The sequence below is a fragment of the Colletes gigas genome, unplaced genomic scaffold, assembly GCF_013123115.1.
Source record: "Colletes gigas isolate AHSC1104 unplaced genomic scaffold, ASM1312311v1 Colletes_gigas_Sc00002, whole genome shotgun sequence".
NCBI lineage: Eukaryota > Metazoa > Arthropoda > Insecta > Hymenoptera > Colletidae > Colletes > Colletes gigas.
The window spans coordinates 3,906,648-3,927,090 of record NW_025106631.1 but is presented as its reverse complement, the minus strand read 5'-3'; the positions used below and the strand labels follow the sequence as shown (position 1 = coordinate 3,927,090).

The window sequence follows — 20,443 nt, the reverse complement described above, 5'->3', positions numbered from 1 at the left end:
TCAAATTCGTACTGGTTTTATAATTTATATTAGAAAAAATTGTACTATACATTTTTGTTCTAGAAACTCGTTTCGATTTAATCAACATAAAAACTTATGTATCGTTTAATGGTATATTATATTTAGTAATTTGTGTTTCTAGCATCGAGATTCTCTCCTCCAGCTTTTGTATTTTATTGTCTTTCTCTATAATGTCGCTTCTTAATTGAGCTATAGTCACGTCTTTATCCTCGTTCAAGTTTTGCAACAGTTGACTGGTCGATGGCCGTTTTTTAGGATCTGTTTGTACTAATTGGCTTACTATATGCGCCTGTAAAAAAATTAGTTAGTTTTATCTTTAAATACTTTTCCTTTTACCAGAATTATCAAATTTTGTTTTAATGGTATACCCATTTAGGATAAGTAGCGGTTAATGTTGTCGGTATTTGACCTCTTTTCAAACTCTGAATTATTTCGATCCGCTCCATATGAGTTTCTGTATGTACTAACAATTCTAGAAATACTATTCCTAGACTGTATATATCGCTCTGGAATAGTAAACATTCATTCAATATTCTAGTCTGGAATCTTAAAAAATCAATCGAAAAAACAGTACTTTAGGATCGCATTTTCCTTGGAGTTGTTCCGGTGCAGCGTACATATGTGTACCAAGTATAGAGTGACGATTTTCACTTTGCAATGGACAAGCCAATCCAAAATCGCCTAGTTGTATTTGAAGTCGATTTGATGTTGAAATAAATATGTTACTTGGCTGAAATAGAATAAAACGTTTACGTATCCAATAATCGCTAAAGTAATGTTTCGATTCACTGATAGCTCAAGCTGTAATTTATTAATCGTTGTTTATGCAAATAAAATATTAAAAATGTTTTAAACCGCGAAGTATTAAGATATAGGAATTCGTAAAACATAGACTTTAGTACTTTTACTTCTGCCCATTGCTAGATGCTAAAATTAAAAGATATTGCTAGAGTATTTCATTCAGTACAAATCCATTGTTCTTTTGCTACCTTTATATCGTGATGTACAATTCCACAGGAGTGTATGTAGTCCAAACCACAAAGAACTTGTGTTAACACAGCAATGATCATTGTCTGCGAAGTAAGTTCAATCCTTTCATCGAGCCATTGTTGAAGCGTTTTTTCGCAAAGGGTCATTTGAATGTACAACGTTGCGTACTGTTCATTCTTCAAAAAGAAATTTTTTTAATCAAAATTAAATTCTATCTAAAAATTTTCAATTGTAAGGTTTAGATAAAGAATTCGCACAAACCACTGGGGGTACGTATGAGCAAAGTTTGTTGTTGCTATTAGATTCTTCCCACGAATCGCTACCATCGGTAGAGTTTGTACCGTTTTCTGTTTCATTATCATTACAATTGCTATCGTTTCTGAAAGATATACTATTCGAATTAGTTTTCTCCGTGCTTTCTTCGGTAACATTTTCGATTATTCGATGTCCTATAGTATTAATTGTGGTATTAAGTTCATTAAATCTGTGTTCATCTTTGGTTTGAATGTACCTACCGGATTTGTAATCTATCTTTTTACTATGTTGCTTTAATTGTTTATCCTGTTCGTAGTTTTCTTTGTATACCGACTGCTCTCTAGTCTGACTGTCCCAACTGTTATTACAATTCGATTGGCTCTGTGAATTAAAGCTTTTATTTGCACATGACTTGTATCTGCTTTTTCTTTTATCCGCAGAATTTAGTTTGCTCGGAGAATGACTTGTAGATGGTAAACTTTGTAGAAAGGCTGGCGGTAATGTTGGTTCGATCCATGCGCCTTTATACGAAACTATGTTGGTATGATTTAATTTAGCAAGAGTTTTAACTTCTTCGAGATGGTGCATAATACTTTTAACTCGGCCAGAACGTACTATTATTTTTTTCACTGCGTATTCAATACCATCGAGACGGTGCAAGGCTTTATAAACATTACCAAATCCTCCGGAAGCAATAAAACTTATTTCTTCAAATTCTCTGTAGTACCTGGACCAACCTGTCATCAACGGACTGTATTGAAGTAAATGTATAAAGATCATTGTCTATTTGCGCGAAACATTGGTAAAGCTGATTTATTTTAAACGTTATACTTAGAAATGTGCAGTGAATTTTCACAACCGGTTGCTGTACGTGCAACCGCGATCAACTGGTATACTGCTTGTTGATATTGTCCCCTTAATGTATCAAATTCCATTAAATTGTAGGAACTATCGATTAATTTCAATTCGTGAAGTCTATCGCAGATTGCTAAAAAGAAATGTTATAATTAAAATTAAGAGAAACAGATCGAATTTAATCCTTTTTAGTAACAAATGAGAATTACCAATATATAATTTGTTCCTGGATGCTTTATCACCTTCGAAAAGCGTGCAAAGCTGTTGTATAAGCGATCCGATTAAAAGACTAGTTGACGGTGCAACTACGGTCACAATTTGTCCATTACTTTGATTAGTGTTATTGTCCATGCATATTGTAGATCTTGTATTACTGCCTAATAACAATATTAACGATACAATCAAATTATCAAAAAATAATAATATGCGTATCTTAATGCTAACCGTATTCCTATGAAGCTTCGAAGTTTATGTTACTTACCTACATCAAATGTAGTTACAGTGGATAAAATGTTCCAAGGATTAATTAACGATGGTGTTTTATCCATTTTTATATTTAAAATCGTTCAGTTGTCACATTAGATAGTACAGACTTCTTGCAGCCTTTGATATAGTCGGTAGAATATTTTTTATTTTTAGTTATTCACTTAATTCTCTGAAAAGAGGTACAAATTACAAATGTTTCAATTTGTAGTTAATAAATCTCTTTCACCCGAGTGGATTATTATTTACTTTTTAAAATGAAAAAAAGCTGCAATGAACAGTTGCTCATTTTCCCGCTATCCTCTAAAATTCATGAAATGAAACATATACCCTTTCTTTTAGAAAACTATTCGGTTGTTTATCGTTTATTCAGGCCAATAATGCCATGTTTAAGAATACCACACAACAATTTCATTTCACGGAGTTTAAGGATCAGACTTCAAGTTTTTTGGAACGTTTTTTTCTTCTTAATAAAAACATTTTCATTTCAGCAGTTTATCGTTACACAGTTTTCATCGATAAATGTTAGCGTATCGAATTGTTATTTTTTAGATACGGTCTAATACAGCTACTTCAAGTTGCAGAGTCACTGAACTGCATTTTTTATTTCCACGTCTACGTCATATAACAAAAACATTTATTTCAGGGCTGATTTAGAAAACGAAATTTGGGGACATCTGAAGTATTGTAAATCACCTTAATCATATTTTGTCCAATATAACCTCTAACGGAACATTGGTTTCAAAAACATTAATTCAACTAATATTTTGAAAAAGGGGTTCATGAATTTCGTCCATGTCAAAAGGGGTCATAGAAAAGAAAAATTAAGAACCACTGATCTGGCTAATATATGACTAAATTGATCATTATTAATTTTAAGAGGTCGGTTCGTTTTGAAGGTTTTCATCTCTTGCATGTAATTTTAGGATTATGCAATATTGGAAAGAGAAAGCTAAACAAAAACGTGTTCGTATACACGCGACCTTGAAATGCAATAGACTGTATAGTGCAGTTGGTGGCATACATTGTTACACGTGGGACTAAGTCATTGACCTTAGAAACACTTTCTACTTTCTATTTAACACGACTATGTCGATTCGACTTACTTTAATCCCCTTTCCATGTGTTTATGTAGACTATGCACTACTTATACGTTGTTTTTTCAAGTAATGTAATATTAAATAAACAAAGAACTGCTGTCCAATATTAAACAAGAAATTAATTCAAAAGATTAGATTAGACTAGACTAGATTAGATTAAAGATTAATTTAAAAGATCATCGTGATTGTTATTATTTTTTGCGGTGCTTATACAGGGTAGTAGATCGAACAGAACTTATAGTGTTTGGGTTAGGTTTGGGTTTGTTTTCTATATTTCATGACGTTATTCTTTGTGTAATTTTCATTGCCTAAAAAAAACTTTTATTCGTGTAAAGAAAACACGTAGAAGAAGCTTACTACAAACGTGTACTAGAAATCATAAGTATCAGAAATAATAAGGTTAGCACATTCGCGATCGGTAATGTAGTTCTATGTCGTTCAGAAATTGACGTTACTGCTAACCATAAGGCTTATGTATCACACCAGATGGCAACCAATGTGTACAATTATTATTTGTTTAATAAATAAAATAACAATAATGTTATAATTATCCAACCAATAATAATATCTCTGAATATAGAAATACTATAATATTGTACGATAAGAAATTGATCATTCATCGGTCGTTTTTAACAAAATAATCAGTATCTTCGCTACAAATTTTTGTTCAAATACCACGCTATAATAACAGCTAACATTTTGACGGCCATTGTCACGTATACGTGATTTTATTGTTATGACACAAGTGCGAAACGGCGTAAGTTAAGGTACGAATGTATATAAATTGTACATGTATTTGCCATAACTATCGACACGTGGGTCCATGAATAAGCACGATTGGTCAATGAAAAGGAAAAGGACAGGTTCTGTGTGTCCTCCTTTCCCTTTGCCATTTTGGTTTCGGCACGATTGCGAGTTACTTCTAAGGCCCGCCGCTGGCATAGCTTAAAACAAGTCGCGTTGAGATTGGTCAAGGTACGACATTGCTCTAGAGTTGATTGCTACCTCGACCCTCACCCCACCCATTCTTCCCGCCCCGCCCTTGATATTTCTAGTTGGTCCATGCCCCCACCGCCGTCATTCGACCTTTTCTATCTTCAACATTCGGAACCTTTGTCGATCTCATCGTGACCCCGACACTGTGTGTATTTGAGCCACGTAAGTCGCATTGACCCACGTGCCTCCCATTTCGTAACGCCAGCGGCTCGATTCATGAACACAAAGATTACAAAAATATTATATATCACTCGAGAACGATAAGAATATTACTATAAGAAACTATGAATACAGGGATACGAACAAACTCAGCTGATTCAGTTTAAGATACTCGATTGATCTCGAACAAACTCGGTAAGTTTAATAAACGATATGAAATCATATTACACGTGAATATGGGCTGTCGATGTGTTGATCGTTCCTCGAGATTATATTTCAAACACATTACGGAATTAAAAAAAAAAAGTAACAAAATGTGTCGTGTAATTGCATATTGCGATTGCAATTTTAAACGGCTATCTTATCTGCATCCACGCGAACGACACTGACGTATTATATCTTTCGAATACACTTTAAAGTTATACGTCTATAAACGTGTTATATAACATTGTAGCGTGCCTACTACTATCTTCCTCTATAATTTGAATCCAAATGCACTATAACGATTACATCTCGCGAAACCACGAATTTTTTAACGCGTTGATCCGCCACCTCAGCTGTATGTATGTATACGATTGAATTCCATTTATATAAACTTGACGGGCAGTGATCGAAAACAGTTATAATATCGGTTTCGATTCTTGGATAATAACTGTTATGTAGCCTGGGAAAAATTTTAATGGGAGATTCTAGAGGCCAAAATAAGACGAAAATCAAGAATACCAATTTGTCGATTGAGGCTTTATTAAAAAATTAGTAACGTTTAAAATTCCGCCCGTATTGAATTTTTTTCTCGAAAATGCGCAAGATTTCGGGGGTATGTCTATTCACCAAAAATGATTGTAATTCGCCCCCATAACCGAAAATAATTTTTTCAGAACGATTTGAAATTTTTTAATTTCACCGAGAAATTTGTCCACTTAGTGAATTTTTTTCTCGAATCTGGGCAGGAATTCGAGGGTATGCCTATTCACCAAAAATTATTATAATTGATCCCCGCAACCGAAAATAATTTTTCCAAAACGATTTGAAATTTTTTTTTCCCGTCGAAAAATTTCACACACTTTCGAATTTTTTTCTAGAAAATGCGCAGTATTTCGGAGGTATGTGTATTCACGAAAAATGATTGTAATTGACCCCCACAACCGAAAATAATTTTTCCAAAATGATTTGAAATTGTTTTTTTCCGTCGAAAAATTTCGCGCATTCTTGAATTTTTTTCTCGAAAATGGATAGGATTTCGGAGGTATGTGTATTCACGAAAAATGATTGTAATTGACCCCCACAACCGAAAATAATTTTTCCAAAATGATTTGAAATTGTTTTTTTCCGTCGAAAAATTTCACGCATTCTCGAATTTTTTTCTCGAAAATGGATAGGATTTCGGAGGTATGTGTATTCACGAAAAATTATTGTAATCGACCCCCGCAACCGAAAATAATTTTTCCAGAACGATTTGAAATGTTTGAATTTAGTTGTTAATAACTTTTTAACCAAGCCTCCATCAACAAATTGGTATTCTTGATTTTCGTCTTATTTTGGCCTCTAGAATCTCCCATTAAAATTTTTCCCAGGGGTGGCCGAACACCTTGTATATTAACATTTCTTAATATGGAGGTCTACTGTACATTATACCCTGTCTTTTTTTACGTTTCTCTATAACGAATGATGTTACGATAGTGACCCTTCGTCGATACGCGTTCGCAGATTCAGATAATGGAGATTGCTCAGGGGGACCCCAGCTTGACGGTATCGCAGCATTATTATGCTGCTGAAATTCGATGTTCAAATCTTGTGTTTGTCCGAGGGGTGCCGTACAGTCATACCCTGACTTAGGTTTTCTCGACTTACGTCGTTTCTAGTAACGATAGGCGTTTATTCAAACAATTCGATTCGTATTTGCACGCGTCGTTTTATAATTATAAATACATCTCCCTAGTCGTTTTTACCAAATGATGGCATTCCGCTAGGAAAACTCAAGAATAGCTACGTTATAATATGTCTCATCGTTTAAAAACACTTCCACTATCGTCTGATGTTATCAAACATTTTTTGGGAACATTGAAAATGATCATTAACAAAATACAATATTAGTAACATGACCACGTTCAAGTGTTATAAAGAGGATAATACGAGTCGTATTATATCTTCGAAATAAGCATGTATATATTTTATTTTAATACACTATATTTCATTTTGACAATTATTGCATATTGTAGTAAAATAAATTAATAAATTTTACAAAAAATTTGCTCGATATGTAAGATGGCCAGATATTTTTTACAATCTAGTGTAAAAATCGTTTTTCTCGTAGTTAAAATTATTCCTGATGGACCATAACCTGCAAAATTTTATTGTTGCTAGATACGGCAGTTAGTGTCATTGTCATCTATCACTGCTGTCGTCTGTAACGCGGCTACTACCACTATCTAGAGGCGGTACGCATACATATACAGAAATCGACGCACCGCAGGCGTCGTCCTCGTCGGCGCACGCGGCGTCCAATGCCCCGTCCTGAGGCAGTCGTCATGGTTTTCACCCAGCACACGTGCACCGCGCGCAGTGGGTCATTGCTCTCCTCCGTTCGAAAGCAAAATCGTTACGACGCACGACACTTGTCCCAGGCATGACCACGACTCAGTCGAACGAAATTTGGCTGCCCGTGGACAGATTACATGCTAACGTGCGTTTAAAAGCCAGCTCAACAACCTTCCAGATTAGGTTTCGACGTTAGAATATAGCGATGTAATTACCGATGGCAAACCGAATCGTTTTGAATCTGCTTGTATGACGAAAAATTTGAACTTCGAATCGCTTTGAATCTGCGTATACAATGAACATCCTGAATCTCAACTTTGAAGCCATTCGAAGTTTTCTTAAACTACGATTCGAATCACTTGAAACATGATTCAAGGCCTGAAACCTTTGAAAGTATAGAATCTTGAAAATTCTATAGAAACTCTAATATTTCTCTGAATCAGAAACAGCTTTAAATAGTATATTGTCATTAAATAAATTATAGTTTTAGTTAATAGACTTCGTTTAATATATCTTATTCGGTATATTTTTCATTTTTATGCTTTCTAATAAATAGTTATAAATTATACAGGGTGAAGAATATAGAGAATTTATTCGGTGTTGGAGAACTCGTATTTATAGAAACTACGAATAAATATGTTTATCCGAATATTGTAAAAGATAATTTTATGATAAGTTCCGAAAAATTGGATCATGACAAGAAATTTTATTTCTAATACGACATCGACTCGAAACGTGCGGTGTACTTACGCCATTAAACGATAATTTCTTTTTAATACCGTACGCCTAGTATCAATCCCATCATTGATTATATTCGATAGAAATCGAAAAAAGAATTGAAACAACACTATGTTATGAATAGAAATCAGTCTAGACAGGCTATTGTTAGACTTTTTTTATTATTTTCTAAAAAGAAAACCGTAGACTATTTTGTATCGGAATTTACCACAAAAAATTTTAATGGGGGATTCTAGAGGCCAAAATAAGACGAAAATCAAGAATACCAATTTGTCGATGGAGGCTTTGTAAAAAAGTTATTAACGTTTGAAGTTCCGCTCGTACTGAATTTTTTTCTCAAAAATGCGCGGGAATTCGGGGATATGTCAATTCACCAAAAATGATTGCAATTGACCCCCGCAACCGAAAATAATTTTTCCAAAACGATTTGAAATTGTTGAATTTAATTGTTAATAACTTTTTAACGAAGCCTCCATCAACAAATTGGTTTGTTGGCTAGTTGCCGCGCATAGGACAAGTAGGTACTGTTAACTTCGTTAAACATATTCCTTTTACATAATACTCGCCACAATGACTAAGCATGTATAGACAGTTTTAAAAGTATTCATCTACATTTATTGTAAATATTTTATACCAAAGATCACTCTAGAAATGATGCCTAGTAGTAATGGGAATAACAGCATAAGTAAATACATTTCTAATGCACGTGTACGTTCAATTTTGCGATTAGCTGTACGTACAGCAGTGTATATTCGGCCGCTGATAATGAATCCATGATTAACTAAATTTATCGTAAAATGCTGTGGCGTCACGTACGCGTGTATAGTATGGCGTCCCGCTAAAGGACGGAGAGATACGCACATCGGTCTCTCTGTCGTTCGGCGGTATACTCGCGCAGCAGGGTCGTCGGAAACCACGACGGCTGCCTCCACGTGCTGCGGAAAGCACTTATTGTTAGTCGCCCTAAATTGTAGGTCGCCGTCGGTATCGCGGTGGTGGGGGTACGTCGGAATGGTGGGGCAAGGTAGAGCAACGCGGTTCGGCCATGATCGATGATTTCCGTCGCTGTTCGGCACGGCCAGGCGGTAAACATTGCACAGTACGATTGGCCGTGTCCTGAGGCGGGTCCTTTGGTTTTCAAGTTTCAGTTTTTCGTCGGTATCGAGCGGCAAGAAGTGATAAACGAACGCGACATGTTTTAAAAAAGACACGTGCATTCGTTTTTACTCGTTCCTTCGATCTTTGCTAGTTATTTTGTTGATTTGTGCTGATTATCTAAAGGATGACGAGACGCAGTGTGGGATATCGCGACTGTGGAATGATCTAACAGGAACTACACAGGTGGGTGATGTTGACGTTTATGCAGCTGGTGTATTTGTCCAGCCCATCGAAATTTCTGCGTAAATTTTGAATGTTCGGTATTTGTAATCACTATATTCGAATGGATATATTACTTTTATACGTTTACATAAATTCTTTGTAGACTTCGGGGCTAAACTCGGAATGCTCTATTAAACTTGCTTTCATTTTCTTCGTTTATTAAAATGTTTCAGGAGTGTCCCGAATTTTAATGACCAGAATTTGTTGGTATCTATCGGACTGAATAAATTTTATATAAATATAGATCGTTTGATGCTTTATCGAAAAATTATCAGAAAAACAACGGAATACGAACACTATCAGATTTGGGGATACCGTGATACGGTGTAGGAACACTTACGTTTAGTCTGTTTGCGCGAGATATGTTTACTAACTGAGGTTGTCAAACACTTTGAAATTAATTTTCGTTGGTACTATTAGTATTAAACTCCGTAATTTCTCGATTGTTTACGAATCGAGAATGTGGAGAGGTATACAGCTCGTTTATGGTTTCTGCAAAGGGAATGCCCGATCTGCTACTATGGGTGGGATCATACTTTAGCTTCCATCGCCCAATCTCGTTTCATGTTTGTCTGTGAAAATCTCTAAAAGAAAAAACATGTCGAACGAGCCTAAATTGATATGAAAAATCATTTAGACCCATGCAAAGGCAAAATTCGAGATTTCTGTAAAACGTTCATCAAAAATGTCGGGGAAAACTATAAAAAAAAAGTTTGATCACATATATGTATATGTATATATAAATTTGTATTTCAATGATAATCAATATTTTAGAAGTTACGATAATCTTAATAGAGGCCCTTCAAAAGAAGCTGTCTCCATATTTGCCATGATTCCGATCGTTCTGCTCGTCAAAAATGGAAAATCAAAAAGTATGTTATTCAGTATGGACATGATTGTAGCCGTAACTAGAATACTGAAAAAATATTAAAAAATAGACATTTAGAAATACTTCAAATTCAAGGAATCTATTTTTTGTTTTTTTTTTTTGCCTGTAATGTGCTAAAAAATAGTATAAAGCATCGAATTTGGAAAATCGTAGTTCAAACGATAGATACACATATGCTGAAGACTTTCCAAATCTGTTACCATTTGGTCCACTAGAGCTTGAGATACCATGGTAATTATTTTGAAAAATTTTACATTACTGTGGAAAGGTGCATCGTATACATATCCGTTGACAGAAATATGTTTGGACTTTCAAAGAACAAAACAAAAAAAAATCCATTTTTTAAAGAGTAAAATAACCCCCCATAATAGTCTATGTGAATAAATTTTCTTTTTATTTAGACCCACAAAAAATTTGGTAAAATTCGAGATTTCCCTAAAAAAGTAATCGAAAATCGAGCGGCGATTTTTGAAGAATAAGAAAAGTCGAGAAAACCTAGAAAAATTCGAGCCGTTTCGAGCGACCAAGTTCGCCGGATCATCGCCTTGGCCGCGAACTTCGGCTCGCGGCGTTGTTTTCGCGATCGATTGTATTTTCATATCCTTGAAGATACCTATGTACATATTGTCGCGCGAAGGGAAAAAGGGTGGGGGGTCGGAAGGTGTACGGAAAGAAAAAAAAAAAAAAAAAATATCTACACACGCGAGAGGAAGAGAAAGATCGCGATAGATTCTCTTAGAAGAGGCGATATGTATCGCAATCCGTGATGTAACTCAACGTCCTTACTGCGCGGCGAGTTGCACGAGGTCGGTGATCGCTATAAAAAAATGCCGCGAGTACACGTGGAGGCAGCAGCAGGCGGTTTCCACCGCGACGCGGCGCGGCATTGCACCACCGCCGACCGCGACGACTGCCTCCCGGAGAGGGACCCGCGCGTGCAGGTTTAACCCAGCCTTAACCTATTCTGAACCGACGACCTCGTAGGAACGTGCGAACAACATCGGGTTTCTTCAATAAGCTTGCCCCCAGACTCTTTCCATATCGATGTTTTTCCATTTTCTTTCCCTTTTTTCGAAAACAGACCTTTCGAATTCAAGGAAGCATCGTACGGCAATAGGTCGTATTTTTAGGCCCGTTCTTAGCTGTATTGCTGGGGTGATCCTTCTCATCCTGTTTCATATCTGCTACAATGCAGTTCGATTTATTCCGATACCAATCGAGGGACAAACAAATAGAAATACTCTGGTTACGCAAATTTCTATCGCAGCGTTACAACACGGTGCAGTTTATGTAAACACTTTCTTCGCCTGTAAAATTAACATTTATTTCCATAAACGTCGTTCCTTGATATTTTTATTAGCGGCAATATGCAAAAGTCACCGTGTTTGTACGTCTGTTTAGAATAAAAGTCTTATTAATTCTCGTCCGGTGGGCGCCGGATCCATTTTTACCCGTGGAAATTGTTTATTTTATAATCGTAATGTTTTTTTACTTTTTCTGAGTCGCAATAATAGTACACGAACTTGTAAAAATGTACGATAATAATAGACAAAGAATTTACAAATACAATAATGTAAAATTTTAGTCAGAAAGCTTGTATTAGAATAGGAAATAATAGAATTCAGATTCGGGTAAACATGGATCCGGAGTCAGAGGTGTTCTATTTAAAATTCGTAATATTTATTGAGAGAGTATTTATGTAGCATAAAAATATTAATTTATTTAAATTAAAATTTAAAGGGAGCGGCGGGATTGAATTTTGTTTATTGAAAAAACTACAGTTAATTTGGATTGAACTTTCTCGGGGCTATAAAAACAATTTTCTTAAAATTAATTTCCTCTAATATCAAATCTATTTTTTAAATTAAAAAAAATAAACAGCCTGAAAGAACAATTATCTAAGGAAAAAATTAACTTAATTTTATGAATAATGGTGAAACATAGTTTTAGATTTTTATTTGTATGATAAGAAAATGCGCACGAGTCTGAGGGTATAAGTAAAAATGGCTGAGTTGCGCATGAACCTGTTGGAACGAAATATCAAAAAATGTTTCGAACAGTAAGGGATTAAACGAGGAAAAGAAATGAAAAATTTCTAAATATGACAGGTTCGCGAGTCGATGATACATACATGGTATATCATAAGTAGGTTTGGCAGGATCGAGGACGGAGAGAAGTTGCAGGATGCGTGTGCGTGCGCGTGCGTGTCCGCACGGGGCGTCGCGCGATTCGTGGGCGTTTTTTTTGGATTTATAGGGGACGAATGGAGGGGGTGGGTGTCGGGTGGAGTAGGCTGTGTTACCCCAACGATTCTAACCGGCGCGTAATCAAGGCGTTTACACACAGTTACGTTCGCACGCAGGACAATGTTCCTGGTCTCCTCTTCCTATCTACTTCATCTTCATCTACCTCACCAAATATTCCAATGTTTAAATATATACGCTGTTGATATTGTTATTGTACAGGTAAAACAATATTTCACAGTTCTTGCCTTTCATTGAGCGTGGAAATTGGTTTCAGGATATTTGAAATCCTTTTTTTAAATTTGTACTTTTTAAAAGTTTTCATATATCGTACTATTTTAATTGTACCAATTTTGTTAAATAATTCACAACGATGACAAGAAATTTTCTTTGCAACGAGGCAATGTTATACTATATGTATATCCAAAAATTATATTGCTAATTATTATTATACACCGAATACAATAGCACAATTAAATCCTTTAGAAACACGGGGCACGCAGTATCAAAGTCGGTTAAATATCCTCTACGGTAATACCTATAATTGGTATAAAGCATTTCTGCAATTTCTGTAATTCGATGAAAAAAGATTACTTAATCTCTTACCTTTATTATACCTATCATTTCAAGATTTTCTACCGTGTTTTCTGAACGACGATCACAGTTTAAACGTTTTTTTTAAACCGTATATTATACTTAAAGTTTCATAAGTATACGACACTAATTTTGTTCGTTTCTTTCCAGATACATTCGTCGTCAGTGAACAATGGTGGGTAACTATAAAACAGAACCGCTTCTAAATACAATCGCGATGTCGGACAGTAGCGACAAGTCAGTGAATTCGGTGAAAAGTCTCGTTTGTAGTCCAGATTTAACAGTGTTCTCGCCGTCGACGTGCGGTTCTGAAACACCGTCGGCAAACGTGGAAGAGAAACCGTACCAATGTCTGATCTGTCAGAAGAGCTTCGATCAGAAAACCATGTACCAGAGCCATCTACGCTCGCACGGTAAGGAAGGGGAGGATCCGTACCGGTGCAACATTTGCGGGAAAACTTTCGCGGTTCCCGCGCGACTAACGAGACATTATCGTACGCACACTGGCGAAAAACCGTACCAGTGCGAGTACTGCAAAAAGTCGTTTTCCGTGAAGGAGAACCTGAGCGTGCATCGTCGGATCCATACAAAGGAACGGCCGTACAAATGCGATGTGTGCGAACGGGCGTTCGAACATAGCGGTAAATTGCACCGACACATGAGAATTCATACCGGGGAACGACCGCACAAATGCACCGTCTGCTCGAAAACGTTCATCCAGAGCGGTCAGTTGGTGATTCATACGCGCACCCACACCGGGGAAAAACCGTATGTCTGCAAATCCTGCGGCAAAGGATTCACTTGTTCGAAGCAACTCAAGGTCCACACGCGAACGCACACCGGGGAGAAACCGTACACCTGCGACATCTGCGGCAAATCGTTCGGCTACAATCACGTGCTGAAGCTCCATCAGGTTGTTTCTTGTTTCTATCTACTGAATTAGGTTTACGTTTAGTAGTGCTCGCTTTAATTTAAAAAACGATTATTTTAACGTTAGGAATGCTAAATTTTAGCTATTATTGACATTAGGCAACGTCGGAACCTGTATATCGACCGCGTAATGACCATTTAGGCGGGATCATTTATAAATAATCATTATTAATAACCAGAATTTTATATTAATACCAATAACAGTTTCTTAACTCCTTGCACTATTTTCACGAGTCGAACTCGTACATATCGATATTCCGTCGATCGACATATCGTGTTTCTAGTTCCGTTGTTAGAGCTCGCTCCGATCATTCGTGCGTATAGGTTAGGCACGGCTTCTTCCGAATTTCGGCGCAGTGCAAGAGGTTAATTAAATACTGTTACCTGTTTATACAAGACACTATTACCGTAGTAACTTCATAGTTTAGATTTTTTTATTACATTAATGAATTTGCGGTGTAACAATGACCTGTTAAATGTTTCAGGTTGCCCACTATGGCGAAAAGGTTTATAAGTGTACACTGTGTCATGAAACATTTGGTTCGAAAAAAACGATGGAGATGCACATCAAAACCCATTCGGATTCCTCTGTCGCTGGATCTCCTCGGGATTCGCCAATCGAGCCGGAGATTGAGATCTCGCAAGCGAACAGTGTAAGCACTGCCAGTGATAAGGAGAATCAAAAGACTGATGAGCAAAGCGATGACACTGCTACTTACAACACTCCACGGGACTTTCCATACTATGTGTATTCCAGAGAGCAGTATTCGCAACCGCTCGTGGTGTCCGGCGAAGGCAGAGTCTTCGAGACGATGCCGACAGTCCCTGTTGAACAATACCATACGTTTCTGTACCCCGAAGTTTCTCCGACGTACAATAGTTTTGGTATCCAGACCAACGATTTTGCCGGAGATTGTTCCTCGCTTCTGAATTTACCGGGAAACGACGCGCGCAGAAGAGTCGAGGCTGCGTTGGAAGCAGTAGAGGAAGAAAGGCAGAGGGAATACGGAATCAAAGTCGATAGGGAACCAATCCTAACTCCACCGAGCAGTAACCCTGTGAGTCCTGTACCTTCGCCAGACCCCCTAGATCTGGCTATTCCTGTGCGAGAAACATTAATCCTTCCACCACGAAAGCGGTGCAAGATGATTTTAGAGTCAATGGAAAGTGAAAGAAGCGGCCTCATCGCATCGCAAAGACAGAACTCTGTTATTCAGTTTGCTAAGGCATCATAGTGGAAGAGACCAGTGGTGAACTGGTATTAATTTTGTTTACGGTGAGACATAATCCGAGTCTTCTGACAAGAACATCGGGAGCTAAATACGTACAGAAGCAGCGATGGGTAAAAATGATCAAACAGCTACTGAAAGTTGTTCGGAATTAAAGAAATTTTGAACGTACTATCGTTAACAAATTTTAAGTCTTGAAATAGTAGAAGAATTGAAATGTTTCCAAAGTATTATACACTTGCATTATTTTCAAATAATGCAAAACTTGTAGAAGAGAGAATTCAATGCCCGTCGCTGACAGAAAAAGACTAGAGAATTTTGTGCTGTAAAAAGAACGCGACTATGTTACCGGGGAATTTCATTGCGAAGTTTTATGATCTGAGACAGTTTCCATTATCATGTCGAATGATTTTTGCTACTGTCAGATTTCAGGTTTTCTTCAAACTTTCGAAATGGACTGTAAAGAATATGAGATGTCCATTGTGGGTTTAACAAAGTATAATTAGATCAAGTTTTCTCTTTTTATCGATACTAATTCTAAAGGGACGTGTAACTGTGACTTTGGATCGCGTACCAAGTTTTAGTAACAGGTCTGAAAGTGCATTTACAGATTTTGCACTACAAATTCAACTTTTTGCAAATCAAATTCATTTTTAATGCTACTTTATGTATTATTAACACCTTGACTGCCACGTCACGCATACATGGATGATAGGACTTTTCGCTATGAAATTAATAAAATTAATTCTCAAATTGAAATGTTAAAGGAAATAAATTTGAATGGGATTCATAAATTTTATTCCGTAGTTTACAATTATCTGAAGTCAAAGTTTTGGTCTGGCAGTCAACGTTTTAAAGTATATAATATACATATAAAAGTCGCATCTCGGTCAAACGATGAAGTTAAAGATAATTTAAGTAATTGGATTGACAATTTTTATGATTTTACACGCTTGAAAGTTTGAATAATGCTGGAAATCACGCTTAAATATTTCCCTCGTAAGCCTTAAACCATTAGAGGAACGTCCAATAATTTTACTACATCAAAGAATAATTTGTAAAATTACTGTTCGTAAAATATAGAGTCGCAGTTTCGAGAATTGTTTAAACATCGCGACGCAATTCGAGCTCGCCCTCATGTATTGTTCAACGCTTGAAAACAACCAGCGATCGTACAAAAATTGTGGGTTGGAAATGGCATAAAATGGTAATTTTATCGCGTAGAGTTAATTCGGAAATTGAGAAATCGACTTAACGGTGTTGGAAAAGAACTCCAATTTAGGCTTCGCGAAAATAGAAATTGACAAATCCAAGGATATTTTTTTTTCAGAATAAGAAATAATTTCATTTTGCTTCTAAGAGTATCCTTGGACTTGCGTTTTGAAAGATATTGTTTGCTTTGCTTTCTTCGATATTTAGCCGGCGTGTTCTGCGTCAATCTTGTTTTTTTCACGTTACGTGTACGTCAGTTATGTGTGTATATGCGTGCATGTGTGTATATATGGTTAACTGCAACGGACTACTGTAAAAATTAACGAAAATTGCTAAATTATTGTTATCGAAATGCTTGGAACGAACATGGTCGAGACCATAAACATATGTTAACCAACAGTTTGTTGCTTCCTTCAGTAAACGTACAATTTTTTTTTTTTTAAATATTACTTTATATAGACAAAAAAATATCTACATAATTTGTTTTACAAGGTTCTTTGTGAAATATCTTAAAACAGAAAATAGCGAGTCCGAACAAATTATCTTGAGTTAATTGCTAGATTTTATATCATTCCAGAGTTTCTTGAAATTTGTTCGGAAACCTATGCGAAGAAATTTAAAACAAACGTGTCGATTTTTCTGGAGCCTATACCGCCATATTCTTTCCCATTTCGGGAATGAAATTTCGACGTCGTGCGTGTTTTGTGTATCGTAGCGTTTTTAAATCTTATCCAATGTTCATGTAATGATCCAAATTTCTTGCCAAAATTACAAAGACTGACTATCGGTCTGAAAAACATTTTGTTCTTGCGTGACAAATTTTTAAGGACGCGCTGCCATCCTACGATAAAAGTGATATTAAAATACGCAATCATTCTATTTCGTCGTCGTTAGACTGGTACGATTGTTGAAACAAAATATGTTGACTAAATACTAAAAATAGTTCATATGTAACTTAATTACAATTAGAGCATTCGACCTTGTAATCGTTCATACGTTTGATTCTTCCAAATTACCTTTGCCTTTTGGTTTCTGTCGAATTTCTTAATTCTTTGAAAATCGAATCGCGTTGATTAATTTGTATCGGAAATCTAACCCGACGGAATTCGAATTTATTTGCGATATCGAAATCGTCGACAGTCGACAGAATTGAGAAAATTATATTCGCGAATAACGAATAAAAATTTCAAAGTGAACAGCACACTGACTTTGTTTTGCGTTTCGTTATTCGCAAATAAAATTTGCTCGTCGTTGATAGCTCATTGTCATTTGCGTTAAGGCCCCTTTGATAACATAATTGTTCAACGATTGTCGCTCGCTACTTTCGTAAAACTTGGCTGGTCTCGAAATGAGAATCTATGGTTAAATCCTGTACGTTTCGCTAAACTTTCGAGATTCAATACCATGATAATGATAATAGCAACATGTTAGTTTCAAGTACAAAAACGTTGAGTCGAGTTCGTGATTAAAAAAAAAAAAAATCTTCGAAATGCATAAAAAATACTGTTACATATATGCAACTGCCGACGAGTAGTATTTGCTACTTTAGGAAGGTTCGGTTTAGTGAAACAGATCTTACTGGAACAAACAACTGCAGTCTTCGCTGTAATAGTGAAATCGATGGGGAAGAAAGTACCAAACAATTGATATCTCTGTGATAAGAACTCCATAATGCCAGAGTATTGAGGGGAGCTATGCCCACTGCCAGTACAAGTGTGTGTATGTGTGTGTGTGCGCGCGCGGGTATGCATGCAAATTTAATATTAAATATTAAATCGTATTATCGCGATTAATCATTCATAGCCATCTGTATTTACATTTGGCTTTACTTCAGTACGACATAAAGTTTTATAAATTGAGGATTAATTTAGTGAAGGATTCGGTAAAGTGCATCGATTAATAATTTGATGTACGTTAACACGATATTACCTTACAAAATTCAATGTAGAAAGTTGCCATATTTAACGTAGCTCTTAAAAAAATCCTGCTTATCGCAGTAAACCCTCTCAATAGCGAACGACATTATTTTTAGCTCTTCGCTAACTTTTATTTTAAACGAATTCATATGATACGTTATGTATGAAAATATTTTTGAAGGATCAACAAATATAAGCCATTATCGAAGCTTATTGGCCTAACACTGGTTGATTGAAATACACATTGTTGCTCGGTGCAAGATAATGACTTTTCTGGGTGTATATTGCTCTTATCTTGGCACTATTTAAATTTTTCATTATAAAGATAGTGTTTTGCTTGATTTGTGGACAGAACTAAATGCAGAAAAGTTCAAAAAACAAACGCCATCCCATAGAGACTTATTATGAAGATCTTGCGCTTAAAGTTCTCCGATTTTAGAAAACCACAATGCTTAAAATATGATTTTGAAAAATGCACTTTGTAACCGAATCTACTAATGTTTTTATCTACAGTTTATAGAACAGCTTGCATATACACTGAGCCATGTTCATATTTTAATAAGTAATGTAATATTTATATAGGAGCGTATGTATGTATGTTATGTTTTCTTTTTTTTCTTTTCTTTATTACACATCCAAATTCGACACGTGGCCTATTTCTATTCGTGAGACGTTCACGAAGCTCGAGATGATTTTCTCATTCACGCAAGGAATATTGTAATTCTTGTTGATCGTGTGAATTCACGCGCGGCATAAAATTTTATGTGCAATCGTAACTTAAGTTCTCAGAACGCTTGGCCCCATCTCTAACAGCAAATATTTGCTTTTGATTGATCGAATGCTCGGCTATTTATTATAAATTCCCAACGAATCGTTAACCGTGAAATTCATAACGCCTAAGGTTAGCTTAGAATTAGAATATTTTTTCGTTCTTTCTTTTTCTTTTGTTTAAATTATTCGATCGAGAATTGGCCACGTGGTGTACTATGTCAAAAAGAAAATGCGAATTGTTAAGTATTACAATAATGACGAGATAAAGATTGAAACGTGCGGGAAAGGAGTCTAGTGTAATATTGTAATTATCTGTTATTACTTATTATTTTTAAGATACACAAAATGCATGCTGGATGGGACGTGTTTTGTCCCATTGTTGCGGGCGTGTGGAACTGATTACCCATGAAAAAGAAACGTTTTTTTTAAAGATTCGTTGTGTACAAGATGATTTCAACGAGATAAAAAACAAAACAATCTTGTATGAGTGCAACCAGAGACGACGAAGAAGATTTTTCTTTCGTTCTAAAAAAAAAAAACAGATTCCATCGGAAACGATGAAACGATTAATGGAACACGATAATTCCAATAATAAAAAATAATGAAAAAAGACTTCTTTGTCCCTCGAGCCGCCTCGCTGCAATAAACTTGATTGCCTTTGATTTTTATGTCGAAACATCGTTATGAGTTGTATAGTTTTTCTTTCTTTACTTATTGGCAGAAATTTTCCAGAATTATCGGAATCATCTTGATCATCGACAGGCACTAACGATTGTATTTCCTTGTTTTACTTCGCCAAAGTGCGTACGAATAATTTTAATAGTCAACTTCCGACAGGAAATATATTTATTTATTTAATATATATATATATATATATATCTATATCTATATATTATACACAGATGTATTTTTGGCCGAATTTCGGAACAAACTGTCGTGTATTCGCTGCATTAAAATATATTCTATTGTAAACGCTGTTTTTTGAAATTCTGCATCTAATTTTATCTAATAAAATAACGACGATGCAAACACGTAATAATTTGCAAATTGAAAAAATTGTTGGAAATTGCATGCCATTTTTTTTTATTTTCCATTATTGTACAGGCTATGAAAGGCAATAGGAATTTAACAAGCTCGACACGAG

At 35.8% G+C, this 20,443-nt stretch overlaps 2 protein-coding genes across 5 annotated transcripts; one reads left to right on the top strand and one right to left on the bottom strand.

Moving 5' to 3' along the window:
- Positions 1-33: 33 nt before the first annotated feature.
- Positions 34-3,327, bottom strand: LOC122398579 (eukaryotic translation initiation factor 2-alpha kinase 1-like). Of its 3 annotated transcripts, none has more exons than XM_043398611.1 (10): positions 2,854-3,327; positions 2,603-2,776; positions 2,331-2,498; positions 2,098-2,254; positions 1,527-2,017; positions 1,269-1,402; positions 1,011-1,187; positions 596-751; positions 390-527; positions 34-310 (listed from the first exon to the last, which is right to left on the bottom strand). In XM_043398611.1, the coding sequence occupies exons 2-10, from the start codon at positions 2,667-2,669 to the stop codon at positions 95-97; spliced, it is 1,704 nt and encodes a 567-aa protein (XP_043254546.1). In that variant the 5' UTR covers positions 2,670-2,776; positions 2,854-3,327; the 3' UTR covers positions 34-94. The 3 variants fall into 3 exon arrangements, with proteins under 3 accessions (XP_043254546.1, XP_043254555.1, XP_043254537.1); XM_043398620.1 differs by having other exon boundaries at positions 1,269-1,390; XM_043398602.1 differs by having other exon boundaries at positions 35-310; positions 1,273-1,460; positions 2,854-3,324.
- Positions 3,328-9,219: 5,892 nt separating this feature from the next.
- LOC122399872 (Krueppel homolog 1-like) lies at positions 9,220-20,128 on the top strand. 2 transcript variants are annotated; one of them, XM_043400930.1, is made up of 4 exons: positions 9,220-9,476; positions 13,392-14,154; positions 14,657-14,824; positions 14,929-15,130. In XM_043400930.1, exons 2-4 carry the CDS (start codon positions 13,414-13,416, stop codon positions 15,001-15,003), a joined length of 984 nt encoding a protein of 327 aa, XP_043256865.1. In that variant the 5' UTR covers positions 9,220-9,476; positions 13,392-13,413; the 3' UTR covers positions 15,004-15,130. The 2 variants fall into 2 exon arrangements, with proteins under 2 accessions (XP_043256865.1, XP_043256855.1); XM_043400920.1 differs by having other exon boundaries at positions 14,657-20,128.
- The last annotated feature ends 315 nt before the right edge of the window (positions 20,129-20,443 follow it).

Bases quoted from the DNA above. Each gene is read 5' to 3' on its own strand.
- LOC122399872 (XM_043400920.1), top strand. From the start codon at position 13,414: ATGGTGGGTAACTATAAAACAGAACCGCTTCTAAATACAATCGCGATG. The intron at 14,155-14,656 runs GTTGTTTCTTGT...TAAATGTTTCAG, and splicing joins ACGTGCTGAAGCTCCATCAG to GTTGCCCACTATGGCGAAAA.
- LOC122398579 (XM_043398602.1), bottom strand. From the start codon at position 2,669: ATGGATAAAACACCATCGTTAATTAATCCTTGGAACATTTTATCCACT. The intron at 1,461-1,526 runs GTAGGTACATTC...TTAATACTATAG, and splicing joins AAAGATAGATTACAAATCCG to GACATCGAATAATCGAAAAT. The intron at 528-595 runs GTACTGTTTTTT...TTACTATTCCAG, and splicing joins AAGGAAAATGCGATCCTAAA to AGCGATATATACAGTCTAGG.